A 21,341-nucleotide genomic window follows, 5' to 3' on the forward strand; every position below is an offset into this window, starting at 1 on the left:
CTTATTTTTATTTCTCCGCAGTTTTTGTAAGACTTTTTTCACCCAATGTTTAACGTTTTAGTTACTTAAAAAAGGGCTCCCATATAACCTTAATTTCACTATTGTTATTGCATTGGAGAATAATACAATCTATTGATCAACTTGACGTGCATTTGCATCACTGAACTCTTCTAAACAATCTGGGATATAAAAAACACAAAGATATGTTTCAAAGTGCCAAATTTATTTCAAACTTGATGGCCTATACAGGTCATAGTTGGATCTTCTAGTCCACACACCCACAGTCACACACGAAGGAGAACATGGTGTGACAGCTTGACTGGGCTCCTGGAAGTGCGTGCACACACACACACACACACACACCTTGGCGAAGGAGAAAATGGTGTGACAACTTGACTCTGGGCTCCTGGGAAGTGCGTGCACGTGTCTCTCACACACACACACACACACACACACACACACACACACACACACACACACACACACACACACACACACTGTGTACATGACAGTCAGCAACACACCCCATAAGACTGGACTGTACAGAATGACACCAAAATAATGAGTTGAGAACTTGAGATGATAATTAACTGTAAACCTGGCTTTGCTTAGTTGCCATGTAAAGAAACTCAAATCTAACAATGTATAACAATTTCAAACACAAAATAAATCTTATTTTCCTCAAGACAATCTGAAATAATAATTGCATACAATCTGAATATATTATTCAGAATCAAAGTGAAAAATTAAAGTGCTTTCATCATATACTGTACATGAGGCAACTGCTGTTGAATATAGTCAATATTTTTGCATTGGTTCAAGTATGAAGTCCAGAAAGCATAACATAAGTGTTGAATATAGAATATAACAGAAATTAAGTGCAAAAAACAAAACAAAAAGTTCTTATTGGCAAAGACCTGAATGGATGTTTGAGTGGAGGTGTTATTGTTCGAACCAGTGGTTGTACCTCATGAGAAGCAGCTTCTCAAACCTTTGGTCAGACAGCCTGTTTCTTTTTGGAGTCAGGACCAGACTTCCCAGACTGAAGAGCCTCTCAACTGGGGCACTAGATGGGGTAGCTGCATTTTGCTTCAGACAAATTTGCTTTATCGTTGGAAAGTTGTTGAGAATCTCCATGCCTGTATTAGCTGTTTTCAAATAGGAAGGTTTCATCATCATCCTCAAAGCAAAAAAAGTCATGCTCTTTGTCTTTGGAGGAGCCTGAGTCTGGTGGAGTCACAGCATCCCCGGCTGCTTGCTGCGGGACCAACTTGTGACACTCTGCTACCAGGATTCCCTTGATCATCTCCTTCTTCCTCTGCTCTCTCACCCACGGCAACTTGAACTTGGGAAGTGTGACGGCTGCCAACATTGCGTCGTTGCTTTCCAAGACGGATGCAAATCGTTTTTTGACAGACTGTGAAACATACACACAGACACACACACACACACACACACACACACACACACACACACACACACACACATGGACACAGACATTAGAATAAGTCAGATTCCATTTATTTTTTTATTTAAGTTGTATACATTTCAATGAAAGCAGCACACCACCAGGTGATTTTTATCTATATTTGAGTTATTAAATCATAGCCAAAAAATATTATAAATTATTATTTGTAATCATTAACTCTAGCCTACTATTCTGCGGTAGAGTTTAGTCATCATGGTCAGTAAATATGTTCAAGCCACTGTGTGCTATAATAAAATAAGTGGTGGCCACTGATTGAATGCTGTCTATCTGTACAGTGAAGAGGGAAAACCAGATAAGTACAAAATGCTTTTGAATGATTCTTACCTGAACTATGGCTTCAGGTAGCCCAGTTGCCACAGTCAGACCATCTTTCGTCTCCAGGGTATTTGACATTAATGATTCTAGAGTGGGCAGGAGGGTGCCAAAGTAACAGTTCTCCTCTCCTTGCAGGATGTCCAGAGCAACTGTGAGTGGCTTCATTATGGCACAATACTCCTTCAGAAAATGAAGTTCCCTGTCACTAATTGATTTGAGCTGTAAACGATTAAAGATGGCACTCAAGTCAGTTATAGGAATTTCAACAATTCTTGTCACAGCATCAAAAAATGAATTCCATATTGTAGTGCATGGCACAAGCAGCTTTTTGGCGACCACCTCGTCCACTATCTCTGCAGCAAATGTGGACCTGCTTGCCTTATTCCACAGTGCTGTGCACTTAGCTGTAGAGCTTCGGTAGATTGCTTTAGTGGTCGGATTTGAAACAAGCCACTTCTCGATGTCATTGCATGAAATTAAATTGAGTGTGTGAGATGCGCATCTCTGGTGCGGAGGTAAAACAATCCCGTCCTCTGTGGCGGTGTTAAGCACGTCTGTAACATCAGTGAAGATAACATCTTCTTCTTTATCAACATTATCATCATCATCATCATCATCGTCAGAGTTCGATTCCGGTGGTTGATACATGGCAAAGGCTTTCACAAAGTTAGAGCCGTTATCAGTAACCGTGGATGTAACTTTTGTTGACACTCCATACAAAGTGTGAATGTGGTCAATCTCACTAGCAATGACATCGTACGTGTGCCTACCCTTGAACCGTTTACAGGCCAATGCAGCTTTCTGGCGTTCTAAAGTGTTCGGGTTTATCCAGTGAGATGTTATCCCGAGGAAGCTCCTGTTGTGGGCAGACCAAATGTCTGCGGTGGTCGAGATGTAGTCCAGTCCCTCAAATGTTTTCTTTAGCTTGCTTTCCATTTGTGCATATTCAGTCTCCAGGTATTTGGAAAACGTTTTCCGACATGTTTGATGTGCGCCGCCGCCGCCCGCAGTTGGTATCATGCTGACTAGCGCCCTGAAAGCAGGTGACTCCACTGTAGAAATAGCCTCCATGTCTTCCACAACATACCGTGCAATCGCTTTTTTTACTTTTCCCTGGCTAACAGTAACAGCCCCTGCGTTCAAATCCAGCCGCTGTTGTTTAGGTGGGGGAGCACCCGATTGTCCCTGTACCGGTAAATGTCTGCTGCAGGCTGGGTCTGTAGAGGTCCTGGATACTAGTTTCGTCGTAGCATGTTTTTTGTCTAGGTGTTTCTTCAGATTCGCATTGCTGTTGTCGGCTGCAGATAGGGTCCTTGTCCCAGCACACAATTTGCATTTAACATAAATGTTCCTTTCTTTGTGCTCCACAAATGTAAAGTAGTGCGAATATATCCACTTTGAGAAACATGTTGGCTCTTCCACAGGCGCCGCCATGATAGTACTTGTTGCTGCTGTTTAGTAAACATAAACACACCCACACGTGGTGACGCACGCACGTATCCCCCCCCCCCCCCCCCAGAGTCACACTGCAGGCAAAGGCAACCTGCGTAAGCAGATTGAGTCTGACAGTTCTTCTCATTCTCCCCCGATCGAGACTACATGAAAAATAACGGAAGAATAACGGAATAACGCACAATGTAGTAACGGTAACAAGTTACTGAATTAAAAAAAATAACGCGTTACAGCAACTGTTACTGCCGAACGTAACGGCATTACTGTAACGCGTTATTTACGTTACGTTACGTCCCAACACTGTGTATTAGTCAGAACATTATGGCACAGCAAGACATTATCAAGGCTATAAGTATAACACAAAAAGGTCCTGGGTACTTGTTAGTGTGGTTGCCTATGGTATCAACCCATCAACCACCCCAATCATCATCACAAACACTTACAATTTGACATATTTGATTGGCGGCGTTCCCTTGTTGTCATCTATGAAATTGTAGTTTGTCCCCAGGACCTCCTTCGTCTTCCCCGTCTCATCAAACGCCGACTTCATCTCTATGGACACAAACTTGCACACTGGACACGCACACGCACACACACACACACACACACACACACACACACACACACACACACACACACACACACACACACACACACTTTGTTAAAATGTCGTTTTTATGTGGGCACCCCCACCAGTTCATTAAGTATGCCTGGTTTGCCTGGTGAATGGTGATCCACCTGAACTTAAGGGGTTAGGAGAGGGGTTGATAATGTGATCTCACTAAATTATTGTTTTTTTCATTGGCACGTTTGACTGTCGAGGGTCAAACAAAAATTGTGGCACTCCATCTTTAACTCAAATATTTGCTTCCGGAGGGTCCCTGGAACAACATATTTTCAGACGGGGGTCGGCGGCCAATTACATATATTTTTGGGGGTCCTTGACATGAAAATGTTTGAGAACCACTGACATAGAAAACATGGATTTTTCTGAAAACTGTCTAGTATTTAGAAGGCATGTGTAGAATCGTCCTCAGGTCTAAATGGGTTAAAGTTACCATTACATCATTTACCTGCTTTTTCAGGTCGGCCACCTCAGCAGACGTCTCGTTCCACAGCTCATAGGGAATGTCCATGACTACCTTCACTCCTTTATTCACCAGACCATGGAGGGTGGAGAAGGTCTCCGACATGCCCTACAGAGAGACACACACTTCTATTATAAATTGACTTTTATTTAGGGTTGTGTGCACCTAGTTAAGTAGTATTAACTAGGAATGAGACGATAATTGTCCTCCGTCACACACCAGGATGAATTTGCTTTTGTTGAGCTGCAATTCAGTACCACTTAAACCCTCTATACCAGTAAGACGCCTGAGGGCAAAAAGCGACCTCGCACTCACACACACACACACACACACACACACACACACACACACACACACACACACACACACACACACACACACACACACACACACACACACACACACACACACACACACACACACACACACACACACACTTGCCTTGGCAAAGCGGTTGCTGCCTGACCGCTCCTTGTGGAGGATGTACTCGGTCAGTCTCTGACACACGTTCTCCACAACCTCAATAAACCTCAGGTCTCTATATGAGAGAGAGAGAGAGAGAGAGAGAGAGAGAGAGAGATCTTCAGTTAAACATTCACAGCTGAAAGCAGAAGTGAAAGCCTTCACACACACATGGTAGGGGATGAATGGTGAGAAAGTAGGAAACAGAGGACATTGCATGGAAAGTTTTCCACATCAATGAACTCTGCCTCATGGTGGCGCTATAAGGGGTCATTGTGGAACATTTGCACAGAGGTTGTTCCATGCTGATCAGTCTAATGGTGCTGGAGACTATCAGTACGCACACAGTCACACACACACACACACACACACACACACACACACACACACACACACACACACACACACACACACACACACACACACACACACACAGAGTACAACTTCTCTATTCTAGCAGAAATACCATCATCCCCAGAGGAAGACTTGTGGAACATGTTCTGTATTTGAGACACAAAAGACACCTACAGTATGTAGGTATCGATCAATCTAGTATCAAGCCATTCATCTATCTCTTTTCAAGTTGAATGTACTAGTCACAAGCCATTCTTAGCAACAGGCACATTTGTAAGCACCCATTGAAGTTTATTTATATATATTTTTTGTATTAAACGTGTCAGTAATTGTTTTAGGTTATTTGTCATATCTGCCCTGTGCCACTTCAAAGCCTAAAAGCCAAACTGAAATGTAAGTTGTATTCATATGTTCCAGACTTCAACAACACTGTAGCATGTGATTTGATTGAATACTTGTATTAGTCAGAACATTATGGCACAGCAAGACATTATCAAGGCTATAAGTATAACACAAAAAGGTCCTGGGTACTTGTTATTGTGGTTGCCTATAGTATCAACCCATCAACCACCCCAATCATCATCACAAACACTTACGATTTGACATATTTGATTGGCGGCGTTCCCTTGTTGTCATCTATGAAATTGTAGTTTGTCCCCAGGACCTCCTTCGTCTTCCCCGTCTCATCAAAAGCCGACTTCATCTCTATGGACACAAACTTGCACACTGGACACGCACACGCACACGCACACGCACACACACACACACGATTTCGACGACTAAAACGATGAGGTTTGTCGACTACCTCTTTTCACTGACGAAAACTAAATGGAAACTACATGAAAACTAAGCTATGATGACTAAAAGTAAGACTAAATATATAAATAAAAACTAGACTAAAATGTTTGCAAGGGATTAGTGGACAAAAGATCCAGTATAAGTAAGACAAGTCATTTTACACTTGGTTGCATGTTGAAAATAGCAGATCTACAATGTGTCAACGTGCTACAACATGTCGCAGCACGTAACACTAAAACATTCCAGGTGACTAAAATGTGACTAAAACCAAATTAAGTTTCGTTCCAAAGACTATGACTAAACTAAAATAGAAATGTGCTACCAAAAACAACACCGCACACACTGACACTGACACACACACACACACACACACACTTTGTGCAGTACCTATAAACATAGCGATGGTTCCACAGCCATCGTCGCCGACGAGGCGTGTGGCGTCGTCCACCGATAGCAGCTCGCTCGTCAGTTTCAGCCAATCGCTGCCCTTCCTCTCCTCCATGGCTTGTTCTGCACCTCCGTTCTCATCCCTTCGCTTGGCGTTCTTCTCCTCCTCCACCTCCTCGGCTGAGCTCATCAGCAATAACGATATCCTGATCGGTGTTCATTTTCACAGTCATATTTTATTTAGTTTCAGTCATATTTTCGTTTTAGTCTAGTTTTAGTTGTCTAGATCTAGTTGCCATTTCTTATAATAAGTATAGCATTATATCTAATCTTTGTATATTTAAGGTATTTGTCATATCTGCCCTGTGCAATATTTGATTACGAAGCCTTAAAAGGCAGACAGAAAATACATTTGTATTCACTTCATATGTTCCAATGTTCAATGCCAAAACCACAATTCAATCGTTTAAAACCATTTTTACCTTTTTACTTAATATTTCTTAAATATTAATATTTAAGAAACTGTTAACTGGTTATTGTGTGTACCGTACTTTTAAAATCATAATTTTGTTACCCGGGCAGCGCTGGTTGGCAGGCATCAATACACTTTTAGAATTTAGACCAACATGTTTGTGGCAGCATGGGCAATTACATTAATTTATTGATCGCCTCTTGATCTCTTGATTGTTTAAACATGACGTCATGGGCCGCTATGCTCGATCGCAGGCTTGATAAGCCCAAAGCTTATTGATAATGGGTACTCAATAAGCTTGTTATCAGATTTTTTGGGGTATCAGGTTTCAAGCTCCATCCATTCCCACCAATGGGGGACATGTGGAAAAGGACTTTACATTTGAAAACAAGTGTCCCACTTTGGGTTCCCCTCTAGCCTCCACTGACGGGTGTGATGACCGCGACCTCCTCGCCGTCCGACAGCGTCACCTCCTGGTCGCCCACTTCCACGTACTGCTGGCCCACTGCCAGGACCACCTGGTCACTCAGTATGTCCAGTCTGGAGGACGAGAGAGAGAGAGAGAGAGAGCTTAGAGAAGGGTGAAGAGAACTAAGCAGTGGTTCAGTAGAGAAGAGTAGAGAAAGACAGGAGATGGTGGAGCTAATTTCACAAGATAAATTACTGGTTACACGTACCCGAGATAGTGTACCTACTGTAGTATCTTCCTCTATCTCCTTCCCTATACCACAGTATTATCAACTTTAAAAGTTTGGATCCAATTTTGACGTCACTTTAAATTTCTTTCACCTTCTATGCTCCCATCAAACTACTATTGACTCATTTAATAGATGGTACGATGTGGGAATTAGGTGCTGTAAGGATTTATATAAGACAATGCATTCCATAGTTTTCCCTCCCTCTGTGCCACATTTAATCTCTCCTGTGACAACTTCTTCAGCTCATTTCCACATCGAGGAATCTCAGGAACACAATATGTTGACAGCTGGGCGTGACGTATAATAGCAGCGACATTGCCTTCATATGTAGTTTCAAGGCTTTTGGGGCCACATTAATTCCATTTTCTCCATTAACTGGCTGTATCAAATATGAATGGACATCATTAACGACGCACAGCCACTCCCCTGACAGAAAGGCCGGGTTGGTCGGTTTATTTTTCAAACACAGTTCTTATATGAAGTTACCTAAAATCGCCCTATGGGGATTTCACTGCAAATAAAAAAATACATTAACCTGTGTATTGGCGCCCTCTACTGAAAGTGACGTCAGACTTCGGTGCTCTATGCTACCAACTGAAAATGGGTTTGTTTCAGACTGTCACACATACACAAGGTTTAAAAAAAACAAATGGGAAAGAGAATTGAGGACGGAATTGACATTTGAGTGGTGGGCAGATGCACTATACAGAGTCAACTCAACCACCTCATGTGCACGACTCAGCCTAATTCAACTGAAAGTACAGTACATAGAGCTCATCTTAGTAATGCCAGGGTAGCTGAAACGTTAGGGCTAGGCAGACTCAAAGTGCGATCGCTGTTCCCAGACACAAGCACATCTCACACATATGTATTGGTCTTGTCCCCAGTTACAGCGATTCTGGTCACTTGTGTTTACTTTAAAACACTGTCAGATGTGCTAGAAATTGCGCTACAACCCTGTCCATTGATAGCTATATTTGGCACACCATCAAACCCCTTACAGTACACAAATCAGAAGTTAGAGATTATTGCTTTTGCAACACTCTTTAGAAGAACAATATTACTATCTTGGAAGTCTCCAAAACCACCCTCTCACTCAATATAGCTCAACCTTGTGATGTACTTCTTAAGCTTAGAAAAAGAAAAAACTCTCTCAGAGGAACCACCAAAGGCTTCTCTAAGACATTTATAGAATACTTTAATATTCGTACCTCCCTGGATTAGACTCTATGTGACCCACACGTAGGGGACAGTGGATTTTGGAATTAACAGACAGTGCCTCTCTCACAGGTGTACATTACTACTATTACCTGTTTTTCCCCCCTCTATTTTTTTCTTTTCTTTCATTTTATTCTTTGTTTGTGCTGTTGTGCTTTGGGGGGGGGGGGGGGGTGTACATTGTCGCTTTTATGTTTGTGTTTGTCTGTGATGCTTTGTGATGTTCATTTTATTTTTAATTAAATGGGTGACAAGATGTCGATGTGCAATGATTTCTTTGCCATATATGCTATGTGCTGTTTATCTGTCCCAAAAGACAGAGAGAGACATAGCGAGAGAGTATAGTATACTACAGTATAACCCAAAATGTCAGTCTGTTCAAGTAGTATTTTTGTTGTTTTTATTAATCATTATTTCCATGCCATAATCCCGAAAACCCCCACTCAAGAGTGGAATGGACTGACTTGTGCTCTGAACGGATCACTTGAACTCTCTGCACTTTATTTTATTCACTATTCTTGTCCTGTTTTGCACTTGTCCTAATGTTGTTGTAACTGCACTCTGCTGTCCCACCAAACCAAATTCCTAACATGTTTACATGTCATGGCAATAATGTCTTCTGATTCTGATATAATTGCTTGCTTTGCCAATATTATTTGTGGTACATTCATGCCAATGAAATATCATGAGAGCGCGGGAGAGGGAGAGAAGAGCAACACATGTTTTGTTGTTTGATGCCAATAATCACATCAATAATAATTAGGGCTGTCAAACGATTACATTATTTTATCTGATTAATTACTGCTTAAAATCAATTAATCCTGATGAATCACCATTTGAACTATGTCCAAAATATGCCATGTTTTTCTGTATATTGTTGTGGGAATGCAAATTTTACATACTGTACGTATGTTTTATTCTTTATAACAAATCCAGTGTGGTAGGATGGTGTCTCACACCCCGTTGTCGTGCTATGCGATTTGAGCTACTGCCTATGTAAATTGTACAGCCTTTTAAGGCAATAACTGACTCTTTCCCCATCCAGATAGATAGTGCAGAGTGGATCGAATTAATTTCACAAATTAATTAACTCAGTTATTTTGACAGCCCTAATAATAGAGGGTATGCGCGTGACATCATGAAACCAGGAAGTTATGCAGGAATGCCTACTGACTGTACTGAGTGGCAAAAAACTACTTTCTGGCCTCGACAGCCCAGACATCCAAACAGAAAAGTCATATCTGATTGCATTAAACAACATTAAACAATGTTAAACTCACTTTGCATGTTGCTTTGTCACTCAATGTGCCATTCACTTTAAGCATGCGCATACCCTCTATAATATAATATATTGATAATATTAATACTGCATTTACCGTGGGTGTCGTAGTACCAGCTGTTGCCACAGGAGGCTACTGGAGAGCTGTGCCGGCAGAGTCAAGGTCTCTGACCTGAGTCCAGCTACCTCTGCACTCTGTGCAAAATACAACACCAACACCTGAGAGAGAAGAGAAATAGAGTCTATTAGAGAGATAAATACAACAGTTACAACCATGCAGAGAGAGAAGAGAAATATAGAGTTAAATACAACACTTACAACCATGCAGAGAGAGAAGTGAAATTTAGAGTTAAATACAACACTTACAAACCATGCAGAGAGAGAAGTGAAATATAGAGTTAAATACAACACTTACAAACCATGCAGAGAGAGAAGTGAAATATAGAGTTAAATACAACACTTACAACCATGCAGAGAGAGAAGTGAAATATAGAGTTAAATACAACACTTACAACCATGCAGAGAGAGAAGTGAAATTTAGAGTTAAATACAACACTTACAAACCATGCAGAGAGAAGTGAAATATAGAGTTAAATACAACACTTACAAACCATGCAGAGAGAGAAGTGAAATATAGAGTTAAATACAACACTTACAACCATGCAGAGAGAGAAGTGAAATATAGAGTTAAATACAACACTTACAACCATGCAGAGAGAGAAGTGAAATATAGAGTTAAATACAACACTTACAAACCATGCAGAGAGAGAAGTGAAATATAGAGTTAAATACAACACTTACAACCATGCAGAGAGAGAAGTGAAATATAGAGTTAAATACAACACTTACAAACCATGCAGAGAGAGAAGTGAAATATAGAGTTAAATACAACACTTACAAACCATGCAGAGAGAGAGAAGAGAAATAGAGAAGAGTAAGTCCTTAACACTATGGTATTCAACTTCCTGCGCACGCATGAAACTGAAAATAAAATGACACTTCCTGTATCGACTGCAAAAAAAAGACCACCAATACAAAGAGGCCTAATTTCCCTAGTGCACAGACTTTTTGGACAGAAAAGAAAATATTTCCCCGGAAGAAAAGAATATGTTTTAGTTACTTTAGTTTCTTTTCTGGCCAAAACGTGCATTTCATTCAGTGGTGTGGTGGGGGGGGCTCAGAGTGCGTCCACCAAAGATCTGCTATTTCTTGGCGAGGTTTGGTGGTCCGTCTTACTAAGTATACTATAGAGGTTTTAAGTGGTTCAACTGAAGTGACAAGACATTGACAATGTCATTGTGAATGATGACTGATAATAATCTCAATTACAGAGGAAAGCAATCAATTGCCAGGATAAACCATGGATGACAGCGGGAATTTAGAGGATATTTCATAGTTAAAGAAATGGTGGGGAAGCTAGAAATGCAGTGCATACCGGCAACTTCTCACACGTTTAGTTATATTTGTTTTGCATGGCCACAAATTAGGAATGCTATTTGGTTTAGACAGGTGCAAGGTTTGAGTTCACCTGGTGTAGTTATTTTGAGGCACTACACCTGACTAGTGCAGCAGTGCTATACTTTTTTTTACAGAGTTATGATGACATTTACTCTGATAGATATCACACCTGTAAGTCTCTCTGGATGATCATCTGCTAAATGCCTACATTGTAAATTACATGACTATTTACTACTACTACTATTATCTATATAATACTATTATACTATTATATTACTACTAGTTTTCGTACTGTAGATACTAGATACCAGCGGTTCTCAAACTTTTACATTTCAAGGTCGTCCCTTAACTCTGACAATGTATAAATGGAACCAAATGGTACCCGTTGTAACCCTGGGAAAATAATAATTCAAATGTATAATTTGTTTAAAGTGATTTTTGCTATGTTTTTCTTTGTTTTTTATTTCTCCTATGTTTTTTATTTCTTATTTTATATTTTATTTTACTATGTTTTATTTTGAGTTAGTGTTTGTAAACAATTGTAAGTATTGCCTATGTTAAATGTTTGTCTGTGTCGGACCCCAGGAAGACTAGCTTTTGTCAAGGCAAAAGCTAATGGGGATCCTTATAAACAATAAACAATCCTGTGTTGGTTTCCTTAACTCTTCTGCAGCTTTCTACTCTCACCAAAACTACAAAATGATGCATGAATAAAATAATTTCACCAACTTTTTTTTACTACTAGTACTATAGTCTACTACTGTTAGTAATATTACTACTACTAATACTAGTATTGATTGGTGTAATACTTTATTAACAGTTTGCAGAAAAAAGCACAGGAAAGTACAGTTCATTGTGTAGCTGCCCCTCGATTGATGAAAGAATGACAAGTTTGGGTGGTCTCGACGGGTGTGTTTATTGTTCACCGTGAAAACTATAAGGATATAGAATAAATACAGTTACAATCGAATAATCTCATAGTTTCACTACTAAAATCTGTGCATTAAACTTGTCACTTCAGCAGTACAATCAACAATAAAAATTGTTAATTTATGGTCAATTATAAATACAGTGATACAAAACTCAAGTAATTTCAATTATAAGACAAGGAAAATGCACAATAACCAAAAGTACCACAACCAAACGAAAACCAAACAAATACAATCATGAATGATACTCCAAATGGAAACTAGACAAATAAATAATCATGTTTACCTCACTCCGCGTATCGAGGGTGCTAAAGGGCTGCATAACGAACCAACAGTCACCGAACCAACCGTCACCGATGGTCACATTTACATATAGGACAGGCACTGTAGACAATAGACAACTTCAGTCACTACAAGTTCACTACCACTGCAAATGTCACAGGCTTCAATGCTGCTTAATCAATAAGAATACAAACATAATAAGAGTCACAAACAGTCAAACATTTCATACCGTGTGGTCTGGTGCAAACACACACACACACACACACACTGGTGCTCTCTCCCTCTGCTCACTCTGGAGTCTGGCTGTGTGAAATGAGTCTATTGGTTTGAGGTGAGTGAAGCCAACAGGCTTCAGATATATATGGACAGGTAACAGGAGGTGTCAAAGTAAAAGTATGCCAAATTACAGGAAGTATCCAAACAAACAGCCATTGGCTCCGTCTTATGAGCTAATTTAGAACTTCCTGTCTGAGAGCTAGCTAATTTAAGACATCCGGTTGCCTTCAGAATAAGATAAGGTTATTTAATTCGTTAATTAAATAATTATTACATTACATTATTAGTATTATTATTACATTACAGTTATTGTAAAGACACACATTATGTTTCTGTGTAAAAATAAGTAATTAAATAACATAAAAAAGTTATCTAAATGGATAAATGCTATTCACTGGAGTGCATGGACTTTATAAAGTGGACACTGGACAAAAGACGGCTCCGCGAGGCAACTATCTGGACATACCCACGCGTTCGGGGAGATGTCCTCTACCACACCCCACTCTCCGCTAAGCGGGAGAGGTGTAAAATTCAGAGCAGCAGAGCTTCTACTGGTTGTCAATGCAAAAAAAATTACCGTTTCCGGACCCAGACTGGACACTGGACAAAAGACGGCTCCGCGAGGCAACTATCTGGACATACCCACGCGTCTGGGGAGATGTCCTCTACCACACCCCACTCTCCGCTAAGCGGGAGAGGTGTAAAATTCAGAGCAGCAGACCTTCTATTGGGGTCAACACTCAAAAAAGTGCCGTTTCCAGACCCAGAATGGACACTGGACAAAGAGGCCTCCGCGAGGCAACTATCTGGACATACCCACGCGTCCGGGGAGATGTCCTCTACCACCCCACAGTCTCCGCTAAGCGGGAGAGGTGTAAAATTCACAGCAGCAGAGCTTCTACTGGGGTCAATGCAAAAAAAATACCGTTTCCGGACCCAGACTGGACACTGGACAAAAGACGGCTCCGCGAGGCAAATATCTGGACATACCCACGCGTTCGGGGGGATTTCCTCTACCACCCCACAGTCTCCGCTAAGCGGGAGAGGTGTAAAATTCACAGCAGCAGAGCTTCTACTGGGGTCAATGCAAAAAAAATACCGTTTCCGGACCCAGACTGGACACTGGACAAAAGACGGCTCCGCGAGGCAAATATCTGGACATACCCACGCGTCCGGGGAGATGTCCTCTACCACCCCACAGTCTCCGCTAAGCGGGAGAGGTGTAAAATTCACAGCAGCAGAGCTTCTACTGGGGTCAATGCAAAAAAATGTACCGTTTCTGGACCCAGAATGGACACTGGACAAAAGACGGCTCCGCGAGGCAACTATCTGGACATACCCACGCGTTCGGGGAGATGTCCTCTACCACCCCACAGTCTCCGCTAAGCGGGAGAGGTGTAAAATTCACAGCTGGAGCCCTTCTACTGGCGTCAATGCAAAAAAATTACCGTTTCCGGACCCAGAATGGACACTGGACAAAAGACGGCTCCGCGAGGCAACTATCTGGACATACCCACGCGTCCGGGGAGATGTCCTCTACCACCCCACAGTCTCCGTTAAGCGGGAGAGGTGTAAAATTCACAGCAGCAGAGCTTCTACTGTGGTCAATGCAAAAAAAATTACCGTTTCCGGACCCAGAATGGACACTGGACAAAAGACGGCTCCGCGAGGCAACTATCTGGACATACCCACGTGTTCAGGGAGATGTCCTGTACCACACCCCAGTCTCCGCTAAGCGGGAGAGGTGTAAAATTCACAGCAGCAGAGCTTCTACTGTGGTCAATGCAAAAAAATGTACCGTTTCCGGACCCAGAATGGACACTGGACAAAAGACGGCTCCGCGAGGCAACTATCTGGACATACCCACGCGTTCGGGGAGATGTCCTCTACCACCCCACAGTCTCCGCTAAGCGGGAGAGGTGTAAAATTCACAGCTGGAGCCCTTCTACTGGCGTCAATGCAAAAAAATTACCGTTTCCGGACCCAGAATGGGTATAGCATCCAGTGTCCATTCTGGGTCCGGAAACGGTATTTTTTTTGCATTGACCACAGTAGAAGCTCTGCTGCTGTGAATTTTACACCTCTCCCGCTTAGCGGAGACTGGGGTGTGGTACAGGACATCTCCCTGAACACGTGGGTATGTCCAGATAGTTGCCTGGCGGAGCCGTCTTTTGTCCAGTGTCCATTCTGGGTCCGGAAACGGTAATTTTTTTGCATTGACCCCAGTAGAAGGGCTCCAGCTGTGAATTTTACACCTCTCCCGCTTAGCGGAGACTGGGGTGTGGTACAGGACATCTCCCTGAACACGTGGGTATGTCCAGATAGTTGCCTCGCGGAGCCGTCTTTTGTCCAGTGTCCATTCTGGGTCCGGAAACGGTAATCTTTTTGCATTGACCACAGTAGAAGCTCTGCTGCTGTGAATTTTACACCTCTCCCGCTTAGCGGAGACTGGGGTGTGGTACAGGACATCTCCCTGAACACGTGGGTATGTCCAGATAGTTGCCTCGCGGAGCCGTCTTTTGTCCAGTGTCCATTCTGGGTCCGGAAACGGTAATTTTTTTGCATTGACCACAGTAGAAGCTCTGCTGCTGTGAATTTTACACCTCTCCCGCTTAGCGGAGACTGTGGGGTGGTAGAGGACATCTTCCCGGACGCGTGGGTATGTCCAGATAGTTGCCTCGCGGAGCCGTCTTTTGTCCAGTGTCCATTCTGGGTCCGGAAACGGTACATTTTTTTGCATTGACCCCAGTAGAAGCTCTGCTGCTGTGAATTTTACACCTCTCCCGCTTAGCGGAGAGTGGGGTGTGGTAGAGGACATCTCCCCGAACGCGTGGGTATGTCCAGATAGTTGCCTCGCGGAGGCCTCTTTGTCCAGTGTCCATTCTGGGTCTGGAAACGGCACTTTTTTGAGTGTTGACCCCAATAGAAGGTCTGCTGCTCTGAATTTTACACCTCTCCCGCTTAGCGGAGAGTGGGGTGTGGTAGAGGACATCTCCCCGGACGCGTGGGTATGTCCAGATAGTTGCCTCGCGGAGCCGTCTTTTGTCCAGTGTCCATTCTGGGTCCGGAAACGGTACATTTTTTTGCATTGACCCCAGTAGAAGCTCTGCTGCTGTGAATTTTACACCTCTCCCGCTTAGCGGAGAGTGGGGTGTGGTAGAGGACATCTCCCCGGACGCGTGGGTATGTCCAGATAGTTGCCTCGCGGAGCCGTCTTTTGTCCAGTGTCCACTTTATGAAGTCCATGCACTCAAGTGAATAGCATTTATCCATTTAGATAACTTTATTATTATTATTATTATTATTTAATTACTTGTTTTTACACAGAAACATAATGTGTGTCTTATAGCATCATTTAAATGCTTAATTTGTAGTTTTAATGTGCAAATTAAACTTTTTTTCAATACTCTAGAGGTACTCTTATTTTGAAGAGATCGTCCACCGGAAGCCTTAAATTAGCTCACTAGATTAGCTCACTAGACAGTGCCCAAAATAAGAAAAACAATAAATAAAGAATAAACAGACTTCAAACTAAAGAAATTATTGCAGAACCAACTGTCACTGGCAGTTACACATTGGTTGCTTTCCTCTGTAATTGAGATTATTATCAGTCATCACAATGACTGGTCAACAAAAACATATTGAAGACCCTAACAGGAGCCCTCGCATGCACCTCTTGCTACCACAGCACCTCAAATGCCCTTAAAACAAGGCTCCAGACATCCCAAGAAAAAGTACATAAAATGATTCAATACTATTGCTGTTATCAGTCCTGGCTCCAACCACTACTAAATAACCAATAATACTACTATTAGTGCTGACACACCACACATAATGAATACGGTATGTATCTTACCTGCGCCGTCATTAATAATCTCTATGAAGTTTTGGTAGAAATGTTTTCCTTCATATTTGGAACTTTCTCCAACGTTCCTTCTACATCTTCCGGGTTGCTTGCTGCGGCCGTTTGCTCATTGGTGCAAAGGGAGAGGAGTGTTTCTTACCCCCGTAACGTGATTGGTTGGTTCTGGTCACGATGTGAGAGCCGCGTGAGAGGGTCACGTGACATGCACGCACGCACACACACACACACACACACACGCACACACACACACACACACACACACACACACACACACGCCCCCACACAGGAAAAGTCAACAACTTCCACAGTATGGACCTGTCACCCATGAAAGATGGACATGTATGCTCACAGACAGTGAGTTATAGCCCATAACTGGGCTATAGCCCATATCGTACGGCATACTATAGCACGCCGTTTTTTTTATCATTTTGAGGATTTGAAAAATGAAAAAATGAAAAGAAATGTTGGGTTATAGCCCATAGTTTTTTAATTAAAAAAACTAATTATCCTCATTTTTCATCATTTTGGACCATGGGCTATAGCCCATATCGTACGGCATACTATAGCACGCCGTTTTTCATCATTTTTAAGTATTTGGAAAAACAAAATCCTCGTTTTTCATCATTTTTGACCATGGGCTATAGCCCATATCATACGGCATACTATAGCACGCGTTAAGTGCATTAATTGTTTCTATATATTCGTGATCTATCAAATAAAACAAAACTTGTGAACTTGTCATCTGCCCCCAATTATTTCGTTGTTTTACTGTAAACAATTGTGAGTAAGATTGTACTAATATCCTACACAGCTCTATAGCCTAAGATTTAGACTCTTGTAGATGTATTTTATCAATTCGGACATTTTCAAAGACTGAAAATGTCAGAATCGATAAAATACATCTACAAGAGTCTAAATCTTAGGCTAACACAGCTCATGAGCTCCCATTGCATCTTAACACAGTGATGGTAATGGTAGTAGGTACAAAAAAGACCTTTGCAAATGAAATTGCAAATATGTCAGTTGATTAAAATTTTAAATATAAATATATAGAGAAACTATGGTGTACTGTCAAGATGAGAGTTGCAAGACCCAAGGAACAAATTTCTCACTGTTTGGGAATGCGATAAAATGAATAAATCCGGGGAAGAGTTGTATGAAATTGTATTAATACAAATGAATTGAGCCCAACATCTTAAGCCACACTTAAATTAAAACAAAAATATAAACAATAGTGCAAACAAAAACAATCTAAGCCACATGTATATAACACAAAAACAATATAACCGTGCAAACAAGAGACAAAACCACACGTATATTAAAATAAAAAGCTACACTTATATTAAACACAAAAACAACATATTACAGTGTAAACAAAACGTTAGGGGAAAACAACTGGACTTCGCTGAAATGTGTGTGGGACTGTGAAAAAGCGTGCACCACTCCCACCGCCGTCGATCCAGAGCTATAGAGTAGAAGAGTTGTGACATGACACAGATAGTAGAGAGATGGAAGATGGTGTACTGCAGTGACAGTGTACACACCCGCGTCACTGACAAGCTAGCCTCGGAAACCCAGACGTTTTATTTACTGACAAGCAAACTGACGAACTACAGACTGGCAGCCAAGTAGCCTAGCATCCTACTAGCTTACATGTAGGCAGAAAGATGGCACCCAAATAAGCCAAAATCCTACCGAACGCTTCACTATGCCTATAAGAACACAAAACGATGCTGCTCCGAGCAGCAAAATCTCCATTTTACAACGTTCGGAAACATCTGGGAACAGACAAAACCCAAGTCTACTCATTCATAAAAGACAGTACAGATAATGAAATATTTGGTAACCTTACGCACCTAACCTCTTTGAAACATACATTGGCTCGTCAGATGTAATAAAAGGACTCTCACTGAGGGCTGGCATAACTTTATGTGCAACAATGCCCAAATTAATGGCATATAATTTCCAAACGACAAAAAAAAGAAATTTAATTAAATAAAAGAACAAACAATGTCAGCATTGTCTAGTTCACAGGTTAAGTTGCTGTGTTGAGCCCAGATCCAGCAACTAAAAAGAAAATGTAAATGCATAGCCGCCGCAAACTTGAGAACTACACTCCTTGCATACAAAATACAGGAATTTTTAAGTAAACAATTAAGAGCAAAAATAATATTGCCTACAATAAAAGGACTCTCACTGAGGGCTGGCATAACTTTATGTGCAACAATGCCCAAATGAATGGCATATAATTTCCAAACGACAAAAAAAAGAACTTGAGAACTACACTCCTTGCATACAAAATACAGGAATTTTTAAGTAAACAATTAAGAGCAAAAATAATAATATGGTACTTAAGTACTTAATTTAAGGAAATCTAATCTGCAGTGGATTAAGTGGTGATAACGTCAGTGATCAATTTCACTTGGGCCTTGGGCTCATGCCATTCAGTCATGAGCCCAAGGTCCACGTGGAAGAATCTGGTTTGGTCCAGTTTCCTGACTTCAGGTGGTCAGCACTCAGCAGGGATACTGGTGAAAATGTGGGGTGAAGGCTATTGGCTTTGGTGAGGCTTCAGAACCAAATGGGGCAGAGGCGTGGGCGTGTCCAGACGTCTCCTGGTTACATGGGCATAATTTTGGCAGAAATTGGAGCTGAAAGAACACCTGGTATTCTTTCCTCCTGATATTAGGAACCTCCATGTTGTGAGTGGAGGGACAGATATCTTCATACTTCTTCCCAGTAAAGATGTCAATCCCAACCATGTGAACCTTGGCATGCCCATGCTTCCCAGTCTTGGAGGTGGACATGTCAACAATCTTGCAGGGGCGTCCCTTCAGTATGAAGGGCCATTCTTCCTCAGCGCGGAGCATTGCATGGGAAAGGTGGAGGAGGCTCCAGAATCTGCACTGGAGAATTCAGCATCGAGGTGTGCCATGGTTGCTGCTCACAGGATGCTTCCAACAAAAGCTGTACGTCAGTAGAGCACTCACTGCAGGACACACAAATAATATTTTATTTTATATACTTTGACTCTGAACAGGATAACATACCACTTTGAGCTGCATTTCATGTCATGAGAGGTGCTATACAAATAATATTATTATTATTTATTATTATTATAACAGTATAAATTGTTTTTCAGAAGCTATCCTACCTGAAGCTATCCTACCTTCAGACAAGCTGTTCTCAACGCACGCACGTACGCACTCACACACACACACACACACACACACACACACACACACACACACACACACACACACACTTACAGAGGTGGCGTGTTGTGGTAGGGAGGGGGGCTGGATGCGGTAGGGCATCTCCGTCACCATGAAGGACACGGTGGAGTTCAGAAGGTAGGGGACGTTGTGACGCTACACAAACAACAATGAAAATAATAGCCCTGGTTAAAAAAAGTCCCCCCCACTTTGGTAGCCACAGAAACGTCTTTGCTTTTGCAAGTGATGTGACAGACAAGACAGTGCACTTTTCATTTAATTGTATTCCTCATACAAACATGCCATTGCCTGTCCCAGTATCTCAAATGGTCAAATAAATATTTGATTAAGGAATATGTTTCACCTTGCACTTAATCCTCTCTTTTCACTGTGCCAGTCAAGGGAAACTACTTTTAGGCAAGATAGGACAGGCATTTATCTCATCAACCCAGAACAACACTTTTGCACCTAGGGTCTGTCTGGGCGTGTGGCGCTCGAGGGGACCGTATGTGGCCATTAGCTACCAGCCAACTGCAGCCTCCCTAGAGCCTAGGATTGTTCCACAAACATCTCATTATGTGGAAATTCAGTCATTTCAGCCAAAGTAGGAGTAGTGGCAAGACTACCGGTATACTGTAAATAAAATCTATAACTATACTATTTGATGTCATGTATCAATCTGTGCTAACATGCTTCTCTATTGAGCCACATAATGGACTGATTGATTTCAAAATGTGAAAGAGTGGAGCAGTGTGTGTGTGTGTGTGTGTGTGTGTGTGTGTCGCGCGCGTTACCTGTAAAGCGAGGGGGTTGAGGCAGTGTTGCTCCGGCAGCTGATTGGTCCGTCGGTGTGAGAATCTTCATGGCGTAAAGCAGGTTGAGAGAGAGAGAGAGAGAGAGAGATACATAAATAACAAAAAAACATCACATGGATGCACCTGGGACGTATCCTCAGTGATACATCCTGAGGTCAACGGGGTTTCAGGTCTCTCAACATCATACCCCTCACTCAGGTGACCCAGCCGGGAGTGATCAAGTCCCGACTTACGTCCCAGTAGCTACCCTCAATCAGTCCCACTAGGGAAAAACCAGGGGCACACAATCCGTTGGAACTACTCCAGAACTACTCTGCCAGGGCTGGGAGGTACACTTCTGGCGCCTGGAGGGACTAGGCTCTGTGGGTTGTCTCCTGTCCGGGCCCCTCCTACGTCTCACCAGGTCCACTCCTGCTCTCATCAGGCTCAGGACCTGTGCGTTGCACCAGAGTCCCAGCACCAGACAGTTCATTCAGGAGTGGTGGGCAA

The 21,341-nt window shown here is 42.1% G+C and overlaps 1 protein-coding gene across 2 annotated transcripts; it reads right to left on the reverse strand.

The window, feature by feature from the left end:
- Nucleotides 1-263: 263 nt before the first annotated feature.
- On the reverse strand, nucleotides 264-16,897 carry LOC308316227 (protein canopy homolog 3-like). 2 transcript variants are annotated; one of them, XM_080764698.1, is made up of 11 exons: nucleotides 16,814-16,897; nucleotides 12,686-12,783; nucleotides 10,110-10,231; nucleotides 7,218-7,357; nucleotides 6,346-6,551; nucleotides 5,757-5,886; nucleotides 4,786-4,882; nucleotides 4,330-4,452; nucleotides 3,700-3,829; nucleotides 1,814-2,023; nucleotides 264-1,417 (listed from the first exon to the last, which is right to left on the reverse strand). In XM_080764698.1, exons 5-9 carry the CDS (start codon nucleotides 6,533-6,535, stop codon nucleotides 3,809-3,811), a joined length of 561 nt encoding a protein of 186 aa, XP_080620824.1. In that variant the 5' UTR covers nucleotides 6,536-6,551; nucleotides 7,218-7,357; nucleotides 10,110-10,231; nucleotides 12,686-12,783; nucleotides 16,814-16,897; the 3' UTR covers nucleotides 264-1,417; nucleotides 1,814-2,023; nucleotides 3,700-3,808. The 2 variants fall into 2 exon arrangements, with proteins under 2 accessions (XP_080620824.1, XP_080620825.1); XM_080764699.1 differs by lacking the exon at nucleotides 1,814-2,023.
- Nucleotides 16,898-21,341: the final 4,444 nt, after the last annotated feature.

The sequence above is a fragment of the Protomyctophum bolini genome (assembly GCF_963924005.1).
Source record: "Protomyctophum bolini genome assembly, chromosome: 1".
In the NCBI taxonomy this organism is placed as follows: Eukaryota; Metazoa; Chordata; class Actinopteri; order Myctophiformes; family Myctophidae; genus Protomyctophum; species Protomyctophum bolini.